This window comes from Mixophyes fleayi, chromosome 10 (assembly GCF_038048845.1).
Source record: "Mixophyes fleayi isolate aMixFle1 chromosome 10, aMixFle1.hap1, whole genome shotgun sequence".
Lineage (NCBI taxonomy): Eukaryota > Metazoa > Chordata > Amphibia > Anura > Limnodynastidae > Mixophyes > Mixophyes fleayi.
The window spans coordinates 7,864,216-7,882,813 of NC_134411.1; the positions used below are offsets into that span (position 1 = coordinate 7,864,216).

The window sequence follows — 18,598 nt, forward strand, 5'->3', positions numbered from 1 at the left end:
CTAGGTACACACCGGAGCATTTTCACCCAATAATCAGGCAAATCAGCCGACATCCGACTGTTTGGTCAGATATCGTGTGAGCGGGTCTACCTATACAATAATCTAAAGTCATCCCAAAGTGCCGATCATCGTTTTATTTGGTTGGTCGTATTTTTTTTTTATATTTTCTGACCAATCACCTTCCGAACCTACAATATGTATGCACTTACACAACTGTCGGCCAATAGTGGATCTCAGTATAACAGGTCTCATTTCAATTTGTGTCCGCTGTCATCTCCCTGTAGCTGTTACGTCTCTGTCTGCCCTGTTCCTACCCGAGAGAGACTTGCGTTACAAACGGATTTCCTGAGGAACCAGAGTTAGCCCTTACAGAGCTTCCCTCAGTAGCACTTCATAGTCCTTACTGTACAGAAATACTGACAGTACAGCACTTAAACCACCTAACAGATCAGTGTAATGTTGCTGTTTGCAGAGTCTTGTATCATTTATAACACACTGACAACACAGCCATCACCCTAACACTGACAGCACAGACCCCCCTGTATGTTGACAGTACACCGAAGTACCTCGAACAGCTCTGCTCACTTGCCAACAAGTGTCAAATCAAATGACAGACCAAGAGCACATATCTTTATAAAATCATTATAGTGTGTACATGGGAATGTACACACATGCTGAGGAGGAATTTTTTTTTTGGTCGTTGCCAAAATTGGTGAAACTATTGCATCGGGAGAATTTTCTTGCAGTGTGTACCTAGCCTAACTTTGCAGACAAGGACTCCCACTTTATACTCTGTACTTGAGAAGACAATATGCTTTCTATTAACTTTATTATTTTTAAGAATAGTGCATTATGGTGGAATTTCATGAAAACTGTTTCAGAGGCAATGATTTAGAAAAGAAGTTATTGTCCAAACCACTTTTGCTGCATAGTTATGGCTGGGTATAGCACATAAGTTCGTAGACTACAAAATAAAACTGAAAACAAAAATATCACAAAATCAAGCCACTGGGAAGGATTAAACAAGTTACATTTATATAGTAATCTGTTGATCACATTTACCAGTAGGCCCGATGATGCAATAGATTTTGATCAGATCATTCTTAAGGTCATGAGCAGCACAGAGATAGAATAAATTCACAATTAAAAAGCAGATAGGTTTCTGATCAATTAAAAACAAAAAAGTTATGACAATCTTAAATGGAGGTAATTTGAATAGTAGAACTACAACCTCATGGAGAGGAGTGCATGGCTGCCTCAAGTGATCATTGATTGATCTTTACAATCATGTGGGGGGGGGAAGCAATAAAATATGCTTAGGCCTGATATGGATTTCCCAAGGATAGCTTTACACCATTCACTGTAGATACCCGATTACGAATGATTCAACACCTAAACAGGATGTGATAGTGCCTGTACGTCATTTGCCCAGCCTCAGACTGAATGCAGTTTAACTGACACAGCAGAAAGCCATGAAAAGTGACTTTTGTCTTAGATAAGTGGGTTAAGGTGACCTCAAACTAGAGACCTCTTGACAAATGCAGCATAGGATATTCCAGATTAGGTCACCAGTATGTATGCAGCCTTCGTTTTATTTATATTTCTGTACGGAGTAGGCTCAACATTCGGTTTGTGCCACTTGTACATTCTGAAAATAATAATCCGGTACAACACTGTATTCTGTTAACAGAGCATCTTAGATAACAGCTAGCAGAAACATAGGAAGCCCAATGGGAACTCAACTTATCAAGTACATCAGCTGCAAAGCATGCAAAGTAAACAGACAATTTTTCTATTGACTTCCTGAAGAAATCATGCTGGGACATGTGCAGTCTTACTAAGTATATACCTCCCTTTCACTTACTCTCCCACCCTTCTAATAACACAAGCAGGAAAATAAGTTTGGCACACCCTCCTAGCATACATCTCATTATTTATTCTTCCTGTGCCTTAAGCCATTGGCTTTTATGCAAGGTTTTCCAAAAACAATCCTCTAGACAACAGGGTGCTGCACACAGTCTTTATTTTCAAATATTGTTAGTACAAATCAAGTTACAATATAAAAAAGTGAACATAAAACTATCTAGTCAGGCAATATAGAAAACAGTCTTACTCAACACATAGCCTGTGCAGCCATGATTGACTTCGTACCTAAACAAGCGCTAAGTGCATACATTACCAGTGGTCAAAAACACAGCATGTAGCCATCTCTATAATGATCATGAAAGAAATAAAATAGATTTTCCTTAATGTGTGGATCAGTAGAAACACATGTGCATTTACTTGCAAAATGTTAGGTAAAACCAAGTCTTATTGACTTTAATATTGGCTATTAGTATACTGCAATGTATAACAAACCAATTGAAAACAAGAGTATATAAAGTATATATTAATGAAAAAATCATGTGTAAATACATACATTTATTTGTTTTCAATCCAGTTAAAATATTATAGGTATGTGTAGTAAACAAACTCCAGTCAACATGATTTCTTTACTGAAAGCCTTCAATGCCCCATCTAGTTGAACCATAATGGCCATTTCAGAATAAAGGGAACAAGAATCAGTTTTACATAATTTAGTTGTACTGCGTCGGTGCAGACCGTTAACACAAGCACCCGATATAGACTAACCCTAAGGCCCAGTCAAAATATTTTATTTGGAATAACTGTTCAAATTATTAAATCCCTTCTGATAAATTGCTATTTTAAAACTACAGCAAAGTAAGGAAGGAAACTACAGCTGGAGCACAAATGGATTTCCAAATATTGAAATGGATTCATACATTTGAAACATGCTATTTTTCTTAGGTTATTTCAAGAGACAAGAAATAGAAGAATTTGGCTTCAGAGAAACGTTAAAACAAACCATAAGCAATGTCAAATAACTCAAGTTCTGTCATGATAATATGACATAATTTACTTACATTTGCCATTAATTACATGTCATTGGTTCATTTGTTACAACTGGATCTATAACAAATAAGAGGCAATGATCTAATTTCCTTTTTGACCACACAATTATCCAACTTGGTGATAGAAAATAGGTCTTTGCTACAAAAAAAACAAACAAAAAACAAAAAAATAAAACCAACTTACTCTAGAATAGAACAGTAAACCTGTCTGAATATCTGCTACATCCTGGCAACCTTGATGGGCCATCTCTGAAGGCATAGCAGCAATATTATAAGGCACAACAGTTAGGGTTCTTCCTTTTTTGGCTTGGTCCGTACAATGAACATTAAGGGATTAGTGTTTTCCAAGTCTCTTTGGTCTCTGCAATCTATTGCTGAAAGGGTCAGCTCTGCTCAGAGGTCTCAGAAGGCTGCACAGATGCATAGCCGTGGGTTGACTGTCGAGAGAAAAAGGATGCTGCTCTTTTGGGCTTCACACGTTTGATTTCAGTGCCTAAAAAAAAAAAAAATAATGGAAGAAATTGGTTAGCCTGACTCAATTTCTGTCACTGTCCCATCAAAATTTTTTTTTTTTTTTTTAAATCAGGATCCTTAAGCATCAATGTGTCACTGCTCCAAAACCCCATAAGAAAGGATCCTGTTGCGGACTCCAAAAAACAAAAATCAGATACTGTGACACTGTCTGGGGACTCAATCCACAGGTTGCACACAGAAACCCAAACATCAGTCTGACATTTATTTGGTTCCCAATATCATCTTCACTTACCGTCGTCAACATAATCTATAGTAGTGAGGTGTTTCATGCGGTTACACAGGACACTGTCTTGTCTACGTAGTTTGGTGCCCTTCTCAGAAACTTGTGAACTCCTGGGAGCAGAGTCTGGAGACAGTAACTCTATACCTTGACCAAGCTCTATACAATACTCAATCAGACCACTCATCAGCTCAGCCTGGAAAAAGACATCTAGGGTTATTTATTTAATAAAGTAAAATTGTGACATTAAAAAGTTGTTGTTTTTTTTTAATCAGGATAAAATAAAGCTAACCTCTATTATATGATGTGGAACGGGGCCAAGAAAAGCTATTTTGCAAATTTAAAGTAATATGTAAACTTGAACAGTATACACATGCCAATTACACTTCCAAATACTCATAGCAAGACATTTTAATATTGTATGATACAAACAATTTACATTTATTCAATATAAAGTTTATTTTTTGCTAGCAAATCCAGTATTTCTCAGAGGACTCATGGTTTTCAAGATTAATGAGTAGCCCAGTTACTAATTGTACAACTTGAATACCAAGTCACATATAGCAGTAGAGATAAGTCCTTCACTATAAACACACCCTGTCCTAAACAAAGATGGTGGTTACGATAGGGAATATCACCTGTTTGGAAAATATTTTAAGCAACTTGTTTACTGGCGTTCCTTCATTGTCACCATCAAATTCAAGCCATAGAATGTGCTCTTCTTCATCTGGATATGTGTGATCCCAGGACAGTTCAGAGAACTTCAGGCTTATCAAGATATGCTGGGATGGAGTAGAAAAGCAAGACTTTATTAGGTGAATTTCATATTATAATGGATGTCTAAATTTATTTTGAAAAAATACATGGCCTCAAATATGGGTACAAATGTACACATTTTGTTAGAACAATATAGACTGTAAAACTAAATTATAATGATCACATTCACAGAAATATTTATAATAAAGAAATAAAATTAAGTTTAATTGATAAAAGAACAAATCCCAAAAGCCATGCAGGCGCTATATTTTTTTTTAAAAAAAATGTTTATTTAAAAGTTAGAACTCAATTTTTTGGGGTCATTTTGGTCAATAGGTGCATATAATCCTTATCTCCAAGATTTGACCAACATGTTCATAACTTCTTCATTATTTTGTCCAACCTTGATCTAAAAGAAATAACCTTTGGAAATAGGAGCACTTACAGTAAACCATTTTGCTTTCTATGCAAAACTGTGCTTTCATAGACCCATAATATACATCCCCTCAAATCAATGACAAAAAGGTTGTAGAAAGCCAATTTCAGTGATCAAAGGCCATAAATACACTGTACATCTATCTACATTTGTTCATATATGAACATCATACATGGTGAGGAGTTAACCTTAGTATCCGGTTTAGTGGTTACAAATTCAAAGGAGGGATCAGGGAGGGAGAAAAATTAGAAAGACAAACACACCAGCAGAAGATAGTAAGAAAATATACATGGAATGACAGGGCAGACTTCTGATAATGACCTGAAACCAACAAAAGGCAAACAAGTTTGATGTATAAACCTTTCCACACAGATACATTTAATACCACAACGTTCTTGCAAAATTTGGACAAGAGCCCAACTTCTCTGTGTTATTCGGCATCCCGCTGTTTCCCCTATCTAACACAGCCTATGGTGTCTCTTTCCTCCATTCCCTTACTTAGATCATGACACTGCCTCCTATAAGATCGCACACTCCTTTCCTGCTGCTGTGAACATTCGATGATCTTATTGGTTACAAGTATTCTATCTTCTCCAACTTAAGGATCTCAGACAAGAAGGGGATGAAGACTAAACACTATGGGGTGCTCTAACCTAAGTCAAAAGCACTATAGAAACTGGTCTATCACCATTGTTAAGTTGTAAGGCACCAGAAGTCAAGTTCCAAATCATCGAAAATACAATCACACAAAAAAAGAGGTGGTGCAGATGTGAGACAAAGGGTAGCGAGGGCCCTGCTTGTGAATGCTTACAGTCTAGTAATTGGACACGTGTCAAAATTATTTACGGATCTACTAATTCTAAACTGAACCTTCTACATTATTCAAACATACAATAAATTGTAACAAATAGTTTATTAGCATATTTTTAAAAATAAATAATATACTTATGCCACCATTAAAATGAGGCCCATCACCAGATTGAATGTATAATAGCTGGGCAGGTAATTAATATTAATTTCAATTGACCCACCCAGCATTTGACATAGAACCAGTGCATCTCTTTGCTGATCAGTGAGAAGTCACAGAAGCACTGAGGAGTCAAACTATAATTCTCTAACTGGATGTAGCTTTACCATAGTGCGAGGGGAGACAGGGCTTCAAAGTGCTAGGAGAGGAATTTCAGATGACTGTTCATCGCCGACCCAGATCTTACACATTCTACATATATTACTCATTTACTGTATATAAAAAAAACAAACACACACACAAAAACAAAACAACTATAAAAAGAGCTCTTGAAGTCATCATATACAAGCACCTTTTCCTTTCGATCTATAACAGATACACCTTCCATATTAATAGCCACGGATACAGTCTTGCGTCCATTCCTGTTCAGGATTCCTTGGGCAGGCTTTTCAACTTCCCCCAGGAAAAAGGCACACCTGAAGACAAACAGAGAATACAGTGCTATGTAACATATAAAATACTCCATTAGTGCTCTCCCTTTTATCCACCCAAGTTCTCCTTACCCATAGTAGGGGAGTTCATGGCACTTCCTCAGATACTCCTTATAGTTCGTTGCCTCTCCCTCTCCACATATAACATTTTCTGTAACTGCTTTATATGTATTCAGCAGTGTCTGCTCGAAACTCGCCTGGCGACTTCCTCCAATCTTAAACACAGTCAGTAATCCATTCCTCTTTTTACATATGTGTGGGGGAAGAAAGTACTCCAGCTTGGGTCTGAAACAGAAGCACCAAGACAACTTTGTTTTCTTCAAAAACGCGTAAGGAAATTAGAAAAATAAATAAATAAATAGGCAATCTTCATAAAGAAATACTGATTGATGTGTTCTCTTAAAAAGACCAGTTAATCCAAATGCTAAAGGCTTTTGTTAGAAAACATATACCACTAAAAACTCCCCCCAAAAAAACACAAATACAAAACACAAAACAGTGAACAGGTTTTGAAAACACAAAGCTCAAATAAAAGGAAGGAATGAGCAATGTGTTTCCAAAACAATATAGCCCAAATAGTTCAAAAATCATGGAGAACATAACAGAAAATATATTAAAAGTCCAAATGAATACCTTCAATATTCTTACGGTATACACTTGTAAGAGTCCTCATTCAATCCACTTTCCTCTTGTATAAATATTCACTCCAGTCCATACATTTTGCCAGCAATATGTATTTCCTGTTGATCTAGGACTCGTACAAGTGTATAGCATAAGAACATTGAAGATAATCCTTTGGATTTTTAATATATTTTATTCTGTGTTCTATTCTTTACAAGTTTAGCTCTATTTGGGTTATATTGTTTTGGAAGTGCTCATTGTTTCCCTTTATGAGCTTTGATATTTTCACAGTTAAGTACAACTGTGATAGGTTTGTGTGCGGGCAGCATCTTGCGCCATTCAAAGGGCATCACCATTTTATCAAGATTATGAAAATAGTTTTAATAAGACCATTCAGAATACACTTGGTCAATTAGTTTATTTTTTTTATAAACCAGGTATTAGATGTTAAATGGAAAAACAAATGCTGCAGCCATCAAGCAGCTGAAAATGATTCATTCAGTATTAGTAGTTATTGCTCCTTAAACAGAATGAACAAGATAGTGATTGACGCTTGAAAGAAGGTCAAAGTTTACAGTTGGCACTCCTTAAATATAATAAGTCAGCTTTATAACTAACACAATGAAGGCCACCTATAAGGATAAAGAGTCCAACACTATCTGCCACTCCTTAGATTAGTTGTTTGAATAGAGGGAGCTTATTAGCACCTCTGCTCTCAATGAGTGTATGGGAGTAGTGCAAGTGGTTCACATATATATGACTGGTTCAATTGCCAACCATGACTTTCTCTGGACAACTGTGGCTGAAACAAGCATTTTCATTTGGTGTATATAGATGTGCGCACACATTAAAATAAATAAATAAAACAAATGAATAAATAAAGCAATGACAATGTGGCTCAGGGGAAGCTTGCTCAGTCTATTTTCAAATCTTGTACAATGAATGCAAGTAGCAAAAGAAAAAAACACTTATCTTAAGTGTGTAATTTAAAACACTCACATTTTTAACACACATATCTATCTATCTATAGCAGCCTCATCTTCAGGGCATTTAAAGTTTGGGCATTTGGACAGTGTCCTACAGTCAGTTGTAAAAACTGTAAAAATTGGGTTTTGACTAATGTTTTGAACCTTTTTTTGTGTTTTATGCCTTCCTTAGTGAAACAGTACCTAGAGGTAAGAGCCAACAAGGGATAAACAGGAAAATTAGAATTATTAATCAATTTTCCTTTCTCGTTCATCCAATTTGGGGGACACTGCTAACCATGGGGGTATAGAGGGTGCCGTGCTGGAATAGTAAGCACTTTTCAAACTGAAACTCGTTTGTATCCTATTACTTTCCCCATCCCTCTCTATAACCCTCCATACATATTTCCCCACTTTTTTGGGAGTAGGGCAGATTTTTTTATGTGCTGCTCATTGCAGCAAAAATTGTTTTATTGTTCTTTATTTCACAGTTAGCAAGCGACGCTTGTCGCATTGCAGTGTGAGCCACCAGACCGCGATCCTGGCCATTTCCCATGTCAACCACACTCCTTAAATTAACAACTGAATTATGCAATTCTTGGCTTAGCGGGGTGCCTTTTAATGAATCAGGGAGGATTCTTCTGCCCCATCAGATGGTACGAAGACATGAGGCATGGACAAAAGTAGACTGCGTTACAATTAAAAGAAAAAAAACCAGCATGAAGTGGACAAGGAGGGTTTTAAGTAGGAGGAAACCAGTCATAGGACAGAATAGGAGAGTGTGTATACTGAATAAACCTGTTTTTAAAGCAGTCATGGACCTGTAAAATCTGGTCAATGATATTGGAAGGAATTAAAAATTTAAAGAGTCATAATATAGGAAATTGGGACATAGACCATAAGATTCAACTAGAGATGTGACGTTTGGTGCTGCTGTTGTGATAATTCACCCAGTTTTATGGGGATAGACATAGATTTGTTGGTCTAAGATGGAGCATCTGCAGGGGTGAAAAAGCTTGAAATTTCCAATAGAGGGAGTTAGGCAAGCCTGGGGTATTTCTTGTTCACTATGGTTTAGGAGTAGGAGAGTGTCTACTTTTTGCACTTTCCAAATGCATTTCAGCAGTTGCACTTCAACATACAAACACACACAAAAGGAACAGCCTGATGTCACCACACTTACAACCAGTGGTTGAAGTGGGGGTGTTCTCCTACTGCCTTCATTGCAAAACTATCAAATTCCATTCACTTACATTCCCCATTACATTTTTTATACAGTCACTTCTAAATGTCCACTTTGACCATTGCTTATAACGAAATTAGGACAAAGGGGTATATTTTCTAAACTGTGGGTTTGAAAAAGTGGAGATGTTGCCTATAGCAAGCAATCAGATTCTAGCTATCAATTTGTAGATTATACTAAATAAATAAGCACTGCTGTCTATCCACTGTCTGAGATCAATAAAAGTTGTTCAGAAGTCGAGATGGCCAGAATACAGGTGGATCATAAAAAAAATTAGCAGTAGAAGATTTTCAATAGAGGAGATTATCAACAGTCAAGTTTCAAAATTTGTTCAACAGTTGATAAAAGGACATAAAAAGCTAAAAGATAAGATGAATACAGAAACATATTACCATACCTTAATGTAGAAGGTTTATGTTTTTCTTCATTATATGGTCCCAGCTCTAGCCGGCAAGCTAGACCACCCAAAAGTTCACAATCCTCCACATCACATGGGTACCTGCCCTCTAGGACATTGTACTTGGCTTCCTCATACAGTAGTCGCAATATTTCCTCATTAGAGATCTATATAAAAAGGGTCCAATCATCATGTAACAGTCAGATGCAAATACCCGTTTGCTATAGTTTTGGCTACAAATCTTACATGATTAACAGCATACTACAAAACACAATGGTCACTTCAGGCCATGTTCCACACAAGAATTAAATTCTCAAGAAGCCTATTTTATAAAAACAAAACAAAAAAAAACCTTGCACAATATACTAGACATTTTCTTAACTTTACAATATATTGCTGAGTTGTTCCTACAATTAGGAACATTAAGGGGGGGGGGGGGGGGGGAATTCAATTCCCCCAAGAATAACACTGCGCTAAACCCATTACAGTTATTATGTTAATTTTAACCCATTCTGCTCGCGGCTCTGAGCAAAAAGCCGGTGCTGAAGTTACCGTATTAATGGTAATTACACGCATTATTACAGTAATAGTGCACAGGCTGCGTTACTTTCAGCTGTAACGCGGCAAACTGAATTCCTCCCTATGGCTGCAAGTTTTAGGTACGGAAATATGATAATAAAATTTAAAAATGGCTAAAATATCTGTGGGAAAGGACTAAATTAGTGGTCCTTCATTTTTTGGGAGAAATAGGAATCCTAATTTTATTTCATAGTGTAGGTTATGGATATTACAAACATTTATGATACCTTTGTTTAAGAAGTACATATGACATATATATATATTTATATATAAACCAGTTACTAAAATTGTATTTTGAAAGAAATTCAGCTGTTTTAGTGAAGCAACATCCAGGTTACATTGTGGACCAAAACACAAGTGTGCTGACTCCAAAAGAAAGTATGAGACATAATATGAACAGGGGTCACAACTATAAGGCATAACATGTTTTTTTGTTGGTGCCCTTACTATTAATATTATATTAGCATGATAAATTAAGTAATAAAATATAATATATTGGCCTCTGGCACCAAAATGTTAGCAGCAGATCCTTTAAGTCCTCCAAGTTGCAAGGTGGAGCCTCTATGGCTCGAACTAAAAAATTTCCAGCACATCTCACAGATGCTCGTTCAGATTGAGATCTGGGAAATTTGGAGACCAAGTCAATACCTTGAAGTCTTTGTTATCTTCCTCAGACCATTTCCCGATCAAAAGTGTGGCATGGCGCATTATCCTTCTAAAAGAGGCCACTGCCATCAGGGAATACCATTGCCATGAAGAAGTCTACTTGGTCTGCAACAATGTTTAGGTAGGTGGTATGTGTCAAAGTAACATCCACATGAATGCCAGGACCCAAGGTTTCCCAGAAGAACACTGCCCAGAACATCACACTGCCTCCGCCGGCTGCCTTCTTCCCATAGTGCATCCTGGTGACATCTCTTCCCCAGGTAAACTACGCAAACGCTCCCAGCCGTCCACAGGATGTAAAATAAAAAGGTGATTCATCAGACCAGGTCACCTTCTTCCACTGATGCATGGTCCAGTTCTGGCGCTCATTGCAGGTGCTTTTGGTGGTGGACTGGCGTCAGCATGGGTACTCTGACCAGTCTGCGGTTACTCAGCCCCATACCCAGCAAGCTGCAATGCACTGTGTTACAACACCTTTCTAGCATAGCCAGCATTCATTTTTTCAGCAATTTGTACTACAGTAGCTTTTCTGAGGGTTTGGACCAGACTGGTTAGCCTTCAATTCCCATACATATCAATGAGCCTTGGGTATCAATGACCCTTTTGCCGGTTCATCAGCTGTCCTTGGACCACTTTTGGTAGGTACTAACCACTTATACCAGGAACACATCAACTTCAAGAACTGACTGTTCACATATATCCCTGCCTAATATAGCAAAACCACTTGACAGGTACCATAATACATGAGATAATCAATGTTATTCACTTCACTGACAAGTTAAGTGATTTTAAAGTTGCAGCTGATCTGTGTGTGTGTTTACCATAACAATTTCTAATTGTGCAGTTCTCAATTTCATGCGACTATAGCAACCACAGTCACATGATATAGTGAGCAGAGAGCTTGGAACTCTTTTGGAATTGTAAAAACTTCCCTCTGTCTTCACATTACATGCCAAGAGTTGCGAGTGTATGTGACTGGCAGCCATATTGGACTCCCCTCCAGAGAGATTTTGAAAAGGAGATAATGATTTGCAGGACAGCTAAGAAAAATGATGCAAGGTACTCAACTTCCTAAATACTACTACTACTACTACTACAAGAAAAAGAAAAAATAAATAAATGTGGGTTTGCTGGTTTAATGGTGTTTATTTGAAGAAAAAAAACAACAACAACAACATATGAGCACTCTGTTATTGAATCACTTGAACATTTCAGATACAATTTGCTTAAAAGTCACTCTTAAGCAATAATTATATTTTACCATGACATAAGACAGGTGCAAGGCAATCCTCTCTCCTGTTAATGTTAAGAAGACTTCAATAATAATAATAATAATAATAATAAATAAAAAATAATGATGTCTATGCTTTACTGAACGTACACAAGTTTCTCAACTCACCTGAAGCTCTCTGGATTTAGGAAAGAAAATATTTCTGCGAAACTGAAGGGATGGTTCATCTGAGTAAAGAAATAACAGAAGACAAAAATAAATGTTGCACAATCCTGCAGTTTCCTGTAGATGACTATAAAAAGGGTCAGGTCTTAAGAGTACACCTAATTTTATGGACTTTGCTTAGCTGCACCCTGAGTAAGAACTCCTTTTGACTGGGAGGGTTATATGCCTATTAATAGCTGCAAATATAAATAATTCAAAACCGGATATAGCATTTGAAAGTAGAATTAAATAACATGACTGGAAAAAGCAATGAAGACATAAAAACATGTTTTCAACAAGTATTTTCTTAGCAGTGACTAGAACAACTCTTATAATACTACTCTTATAATAGTAATAATATAAATATATAAATTAGGATTTGTATAACTTACAATAAATCATTTTCTCTTAGTCCATTGAAGGACACCAGGAAACATTGTGGTATAGTGTAGGGCAGTCTTTCCCAAACCAAGTCCTCAGGGACCCCTAACAATGCATGTTTTCCAGATCTCTTTACTGGAGCACAGGTGTATTCATTACTGACTGACACTTTGAAAGATCCACAGGTGGTTCTAATTATTTAACTTATTATCTGAAAATCAAGCACTGTTAGGGGTCCCTAAGGACTGGGAAACACTGGTGTATGGGACCTTGACATATAGGCACTTTAAGAATCCAAACAGTTGTTCATAGCTACTTCCCCGCGATACCCTTCTCCTGTTAAACTGATCGCCTATGTTTAACCAAATCCCACAGATATGGAGAGAAAAAAAAAAAAAGGAAAGAGAAACTAACAGAAAAGGAGGGAACAACTACCTCCTGAACCAAACAGGTTACACAAAAGGAGAACTTAGAGTTTAAAGGGGGAGTGCACCCAATGAGCTAAGTGAAAAGGATTTATCATAAGTATAAATATCCTATCTTCTCAGGAATCAATTGGGGGGAGGGCAGTGGAGGGAACGACATTGGAGACATCCCAAAGCTGCCACGACGGCATTGAACACTGAGAAGAAACAGCGTAAAGCACTTTTCTCCCAAAACTTGCATCCCTGATTTTACATTGAACATGTAAACTCAGGGGGATTAAAAAAAAAAAAAAAAAAAAGTGTGGACGGAGGACGAGGTAGCCGCCGGATATAGCTACTTTGTCGAGGCGCCATGCCGCGCCGCCCAGGAAGTACTTAGCAACCTGGTGGAGTGACCTCAAAGATTCTCAGGAACAGGCTGCCCTGCTCCACGATAAGCCTGATGGATCACAGCCGTAAGCCATCTAGCAATAGTAACCTTACCAGCCCCTTGTGGCCATCATAGAGGACCAAAAGATTCTCAGTCCTGTGAAAGTCTTGAGTACATACATAAGTGCACAAAGCTCTGACCACATCCAAAGAGCGCCCTCATCCTCAGAGGACCTTCATCTTAACCAAAGCCGAAATATCAATATCTTGATTAATAGGAATTCTGGACACCACTTTAGGTTGGTTGGAAGGTAAGGTCTGAAGAACTACCCTATGTCCATGGAAAACCAGAAGAGGAGACTTGCAGGGCATGACTGCAAGCTCTGAAACTCTCCTAGCTGTAAAAATTGTCATAAAGGAAGACAGTCTTCCAGGTTAGGAATTTCAAGTCCACAGAGTCCAAGGGTTCAAAAGAGGAATGTTGCAAAGCATTCAAAACTAAATTAAGATTCCAAGGAGCCACTGAAAGAACATACGGAGGTTGTACATGAAGTACACCCTGCAAGAACAGCTTTGAAAGAAGGCCAAAAGAACGGACACCTGAATCTTAAGATAGCTAAGGCGTAAGCCAACATCCAAGCCATCCTGTAACATAAGTAACATGGACAACCAAAAAGAAGAGGTAGGGAACCACTTCCTTTCAACACACCAGGCAATATATGTTCTCCAGATCCTATGATAATTTTAGGGCGAATCTGGCTTTTTAGTTAAAAGCGTGGTTTACACCGCACGCTCAGACAAACCCTTTACTCAATGGAGCATGGCTTCAACAACCACACATTAAAGCCACACGTTCTAAACCAGGCCTGTCCAACCTGCGGCCCTCCAGGTGTTGTGAAACTACAAACCCCAGCATGCTTTGCCAGTAGACAACCTGTTGATAGCTGGAAGGGCATGCTGGGACTTGTAGTTTAACAACATCTGGAGGGCCGCAGGTTGGACAGGCCTGTTCTAAACAGTAATGTGGAAACAGTCCTTGATTTAGCAGGTCTGGTGTGAGCAGCAGACGCCACGACTAACCAACTGCCATGGGAAGAACGTTGATGAATCAAGCGTTCCAGCTGAAACATCCTTTTATGGAAAGGAGCTAAAGTGACCACCTCGAAAGACAATACATCTTGGCCAGAACCTTCTTGCAGAAGTATACCAAAGTCTGTCTGACAGGAATATTTTGTAAGGCCTGAATTTTGTCCGGTGGCAAGAACACACTGTTCGGGTGTCAAAGAAAAAACCCCAAAAATATCATCAACTGAGACGGAACCAATTTGGACTTTTTGAAATTGAGAATCCAGACGTGGGATTCCAGGGTCTGTCCGATCACCTGAACATGGGACAGAAGCATCGCTGGCGACTTGGCCTTGACGAGAAGAGTGTCCAGATAAAGAATGATAGTCACTCCCTTGGACCTCAACAGAGCTGTCAATCTTGGTGAAGATCCGTAACGGAAGCATGTAAACAGGCATCCTTGATGTCCAAAGCCACAAAGAACTCGTCCCGTTCCATGCTGTGAATCAACGTTATAGACTCCATCTTGATCTTTGGCACCAACAGCTGCACACCACCCCTGGGTGCAGAAAACTACCCTCTGGAGTGCTGAACCATTGACTTGACGGAGAAGCGAAACCTGGCCATCTTAGCTTTTGATGGATTAACAAGATGGATAACAGTTTTTCCTCCTGCCATCTAACTAACAATACTGTCTAGCTCCACTCTAGGACACCCCCAGAATAAGGAAGACTCAAAATCGTCCAATGCCAGGCGCACAAAAAGCATCCAAAGCCAGGCTGTACAGAAGGCAACTTAGCATTGCAGTCGGCACAGGTAAACTTAGTCATAGAAGTTACCCCATCTTTAGCCCTCGAGAATTTCCCCTATTTTACATGATGAGCACAGATAGGAGAAAAAAAAAAATACAAGAAGAGAGAGAAGCAGCACACAATAAAAATAAAATAAAAATGAAAGTCTGCGGAAATGTGGCCTGGTCCTGCAGAGGAATCCGCCATTTGAAGCAGAGGGGTGAGGGTAATTGGGGCATTGGCGGAGTCACCCCCTCAGTACCTCCGATCCCCCACTTCAAGCAGCGCACAGCCATCCATGCTGTGTGTTTCAATACAGACAGCCGCTCCTCTGTCCTTTCTTTAACAAGGAAATATGAAATAAAATGAACAACTGTTAAGATTTATAAAGTGCCCACACACATGGAACCTGTACTCCATAAGCCAATGTTTCCCCGTGTTCCCCAATTGATGCCAGAGAAATATAAGTTTCAGAAGCTCAACACAACCTTAAACCTACTTCCTATAAGGAACCCTATTGAAAGACATTGCAGGAACCTTAGAACACCCCCCCCCCCCCCACCACCACCACCACCAAAAAAGTTGATATACGTTAGCTAAACTGTCACATATCAACAGTCTAAATGGTAGTTATCGTCGCTACCTTATTCCAAAACAGCAGAGTAGCGGGGAGGTGGGGCCGACAACTGCTCTATATAAACAGTTGTCAAAGGAAGCTGGGCTGTAGAACCAAGAAATTACTTTCGGCTGTAAAATTTCTATCACCTGCCATGTGATATGTAAATTCAAATAAACATGAGAAGGTTTAAAGACAATACATGCATGTATATTGTATTGCATTTGTATTTTAGACCCCAACCAGTAGCTTTATGTACAATACATAGCTGCAGAAAACAAATACTGCCAATGCCACAAAGTTAAGATCATCATTGAAACAATTTACCTTGCTGAATGTCCTCTGCTGAACAATTGGTGAAACGTGTCAAGAGATCATGCCATTGTCTGCAGACTTTGTATGGCTGATGTTTTGGTTTAAGTTGTACCTCTAGAAAAAAAAAAACAAACAAAAAAAAAACAAGTGAATGGACAAACTATTGGGATAAAAGTTTAGCTATGTAACATGCCAGTTTCATTTATATGCTTCTTACCCAGTAATGGAGAGATGAGCCATAATGCAAACACTTCCTGAGCAATATCAGGGAGATGGAGATAGTCACGTATGATCCTGTGCAACTCATGTGCTGTCAAGACTGAAAGGCCATCCACTGTAAGCGGAATTGCCTCATCATTCACTAAGTAAACAATCACATCCATGGCTGAGGAGAGAAAAGGTGCAGAAGTTTTACAAATATTACTTGCTCCTTTTTGAATAATAACTCCAATACTTTACTGGCATCAACACGCTGCAGCAACTTTGCTGGTTTTAGCTTTCCTTTGTTTCCAGAACAGTTATTTACTCAGGAAATATATTTTTTTACACTACATTCCTGCCACCTGACTTGATGGAAGTTTGTACATGCAAGTCAATGACTTTGGCTCTGTTAGTATATATTGGCACTATATAAGTAAATGATAAAAGTAATAGGCCGATAATAATGCATGTTATATACCCATTAGAAACTCTCCCCTCCCTGTTAACAGCTCCATAATTCAATAATTTAGGCTTCGATATATATGGATATATAATGGGCTCTCTGGTTACAGTTAACTTTATAAATCGCCAGTAAAAACAATTGGACCCAGTAATTTAGTTTTTATATAATATATGTGCCCTCTTAAATTCTGCCTCCACCCCCTTAACAAAGTCAATGATCTTTGTTATTTTATTTTTTATTCACTCCAATTTTTCTTTATATGTAGTCTAGCTATTTTATTAATAATGGCTTACAGTTTTAAGAGCACTAAACCTAAAGTTTTGTATTTTGGAATAGTTCTCTACAGAATTACTACATGTCAGGGATACATTTACACAAACAAGTGCATCAGAGTCAATGTGTGTTTTTTATTCGACAGTATTGCAATACTTGTTCTTAACAGATATTTGGAATATGGCAATTTTATACATACACCGTGTTCCTGAAGAAGAGACACTGCCTCGCAATAAATATTCATTTAACACCGATGGTGGCGATGTTCCACTTCCGTCCATCTGAGCAACAGTTTAAAAAAATATTTTGTCAGAATATTTACATTCATTATTTATACAACCATCCTAACATGCCCCAATACACACTCTAAGAACAAGCTCAGAAAATACCAGAAGCACACATTATGAAGCAGGGAGAGCAGGGCGAGTGTCCTTACCATATTGAGCAGATGCAACAGAACATAGATCCAGCAACCTTATGTCTTAGTAAACTGCCTCCTAGGTAAGTAAATGGTTACGTGAGCCAAGGTGGAATTCTTATGTAATGCACCTAACAAAAAAAACAAAAAACAAAAAAACAACTTATTTTGGAGTTTGAATTTGAAACGTTTTCTTAATAGGAAACTATAATCTGACTCGGTGATGATACCTACAAGTAGATTTCACAGCCTGGGGCAATACAGCCAGGAAAGAGTCCCTGGGGGCAATACAGCCAGGAAAGAGCCCCTGGGGGCAATACAGCCAGGAAAGAGCCCCTGGGGGCAATACAGCCAGGAAAGAGCCCCTGGGGGCAATACAGCCAGGAAAGAGCCCCTGGGGGCAATACAGCCAGGAAAGAGCCCCTGGGGGCAATACAGCCAGGAAAGAGTCCCTGGGGGCAATACAGCCAGGAAAGAGGGCAGAGATCCCTTGAAGTTAAATGCTGCCACTAAACAATAATAAAATACAGCAGAGAAAGAGGCCATGGTCTAGGACACAGAAATGTAATAAGACGACTTGATAATAAACTATAGATGATAGTATAAAGTAACGTTAATAGTTGTATTACAGCTCAAACATCTCATTAACTATAAACATCGCACAGATATCACCTAAGAACAGTTTGTGTAACATATATTCCAGATACAACAACACAACTCACCGTAGAAGAAATAGCCGCAGTTCCCGTTTTCTTACTCCCCAGGTCTGGAACCAGGAAGCTGACATCACGAAGCAATCGCAGTTACCAGCCAATGAACACTGTCCTCCTGCGTTGCACGCCTCACTATGAATGTGATATCTGATGTGGTTTAACCAATCGTGTCGCTGTTACTGCTCCTTTCCTTTAGTTAGCGAATGATATCGTGGAAAGAGCTGTCTGTTTAAAAAGACTCCTCTGCACATTACCTCAGTAATGACGTCTTTGTGTGCCACAAAAGAGTAAATTGCGCAATTGTTCCGAGTCCCAGCTGCCTTTCCGCCTTATCTGCCTGGAATGT

At 38.5% G+C, this 18,598-nt stretch overlaps 1 protein-coding gene across 2 annotated transcripts; it reads right to left on the bottom strand.

Annotated features, from left to right (window-relative positions):
* Window positions 1–2,006: 2,006 nt before the first annotated feature.
* FRMD8 (FERM domain containing 8) lies at window positions 2,007–18,460 on the bottom strand. Of its 2 annotated transcripts, none has more exons than XM_075187798.1 (12): window positions 18,262–18,460; window positions 17,558–17,670; window positions 17,321–17,402; window positions 16,402–16,569; window positions 16,197–16,298; window positions 12,187–12,245; window positions 9,543–9,709; window positions 6,389–6,601; window positions 6,178–6,301; window positions 4,305–4,448; window positions 3,679–3,862; window positions 2,007–3,405 (listed from the first exon to the last, which is right to left on the bottom strand). In XM_075187798.1, the coding sequence occupies exons 2-12, from the start codon at window positions 17,558–17,560 to the stop codon at window positions 3,296–3,298; spliced, it is 1,356 nt and encodes a 451-aa protein (XP_075043899.1). In that variant the 5' UTR covers window positions 17,561–17,670; window positions 18,262–18,460; the 3' UTR covers window positions 2,007–3,295. The 2 variants fall into 2 exon arrangements, with proteins under 2 accessions (XP_075043899.1, XP_075043901.1); XM_075187800.1 differs by lacking the exon at window positions 18,262–18,460 and adding an exon at window positions 17,774–17,796.
* Between the last annotated feature and the right edge of the window lie 138 nt (window positions 18,461–18,598).

Excerpts from the sequence above, each read along its gene's own strand:
- FRMD8 (XM_075187798.1), bottom strand. Across the intron at positions 9,710-12,186 it reads CTAAATCCAGAGAGCTTCAG|ATCTCTAATGAGGAAATATT; the intron begins GTGAGTTGAGAA and ends CTTTTTATATAG. Across the intron at positions 6,302-6,388 it reads CATGAACTCCCCTACTATGG|GTGTGCCTTTTTCCTGGGGG; the intron begins GTAAGGAGAACT and ends GTTTGTCTTCAG.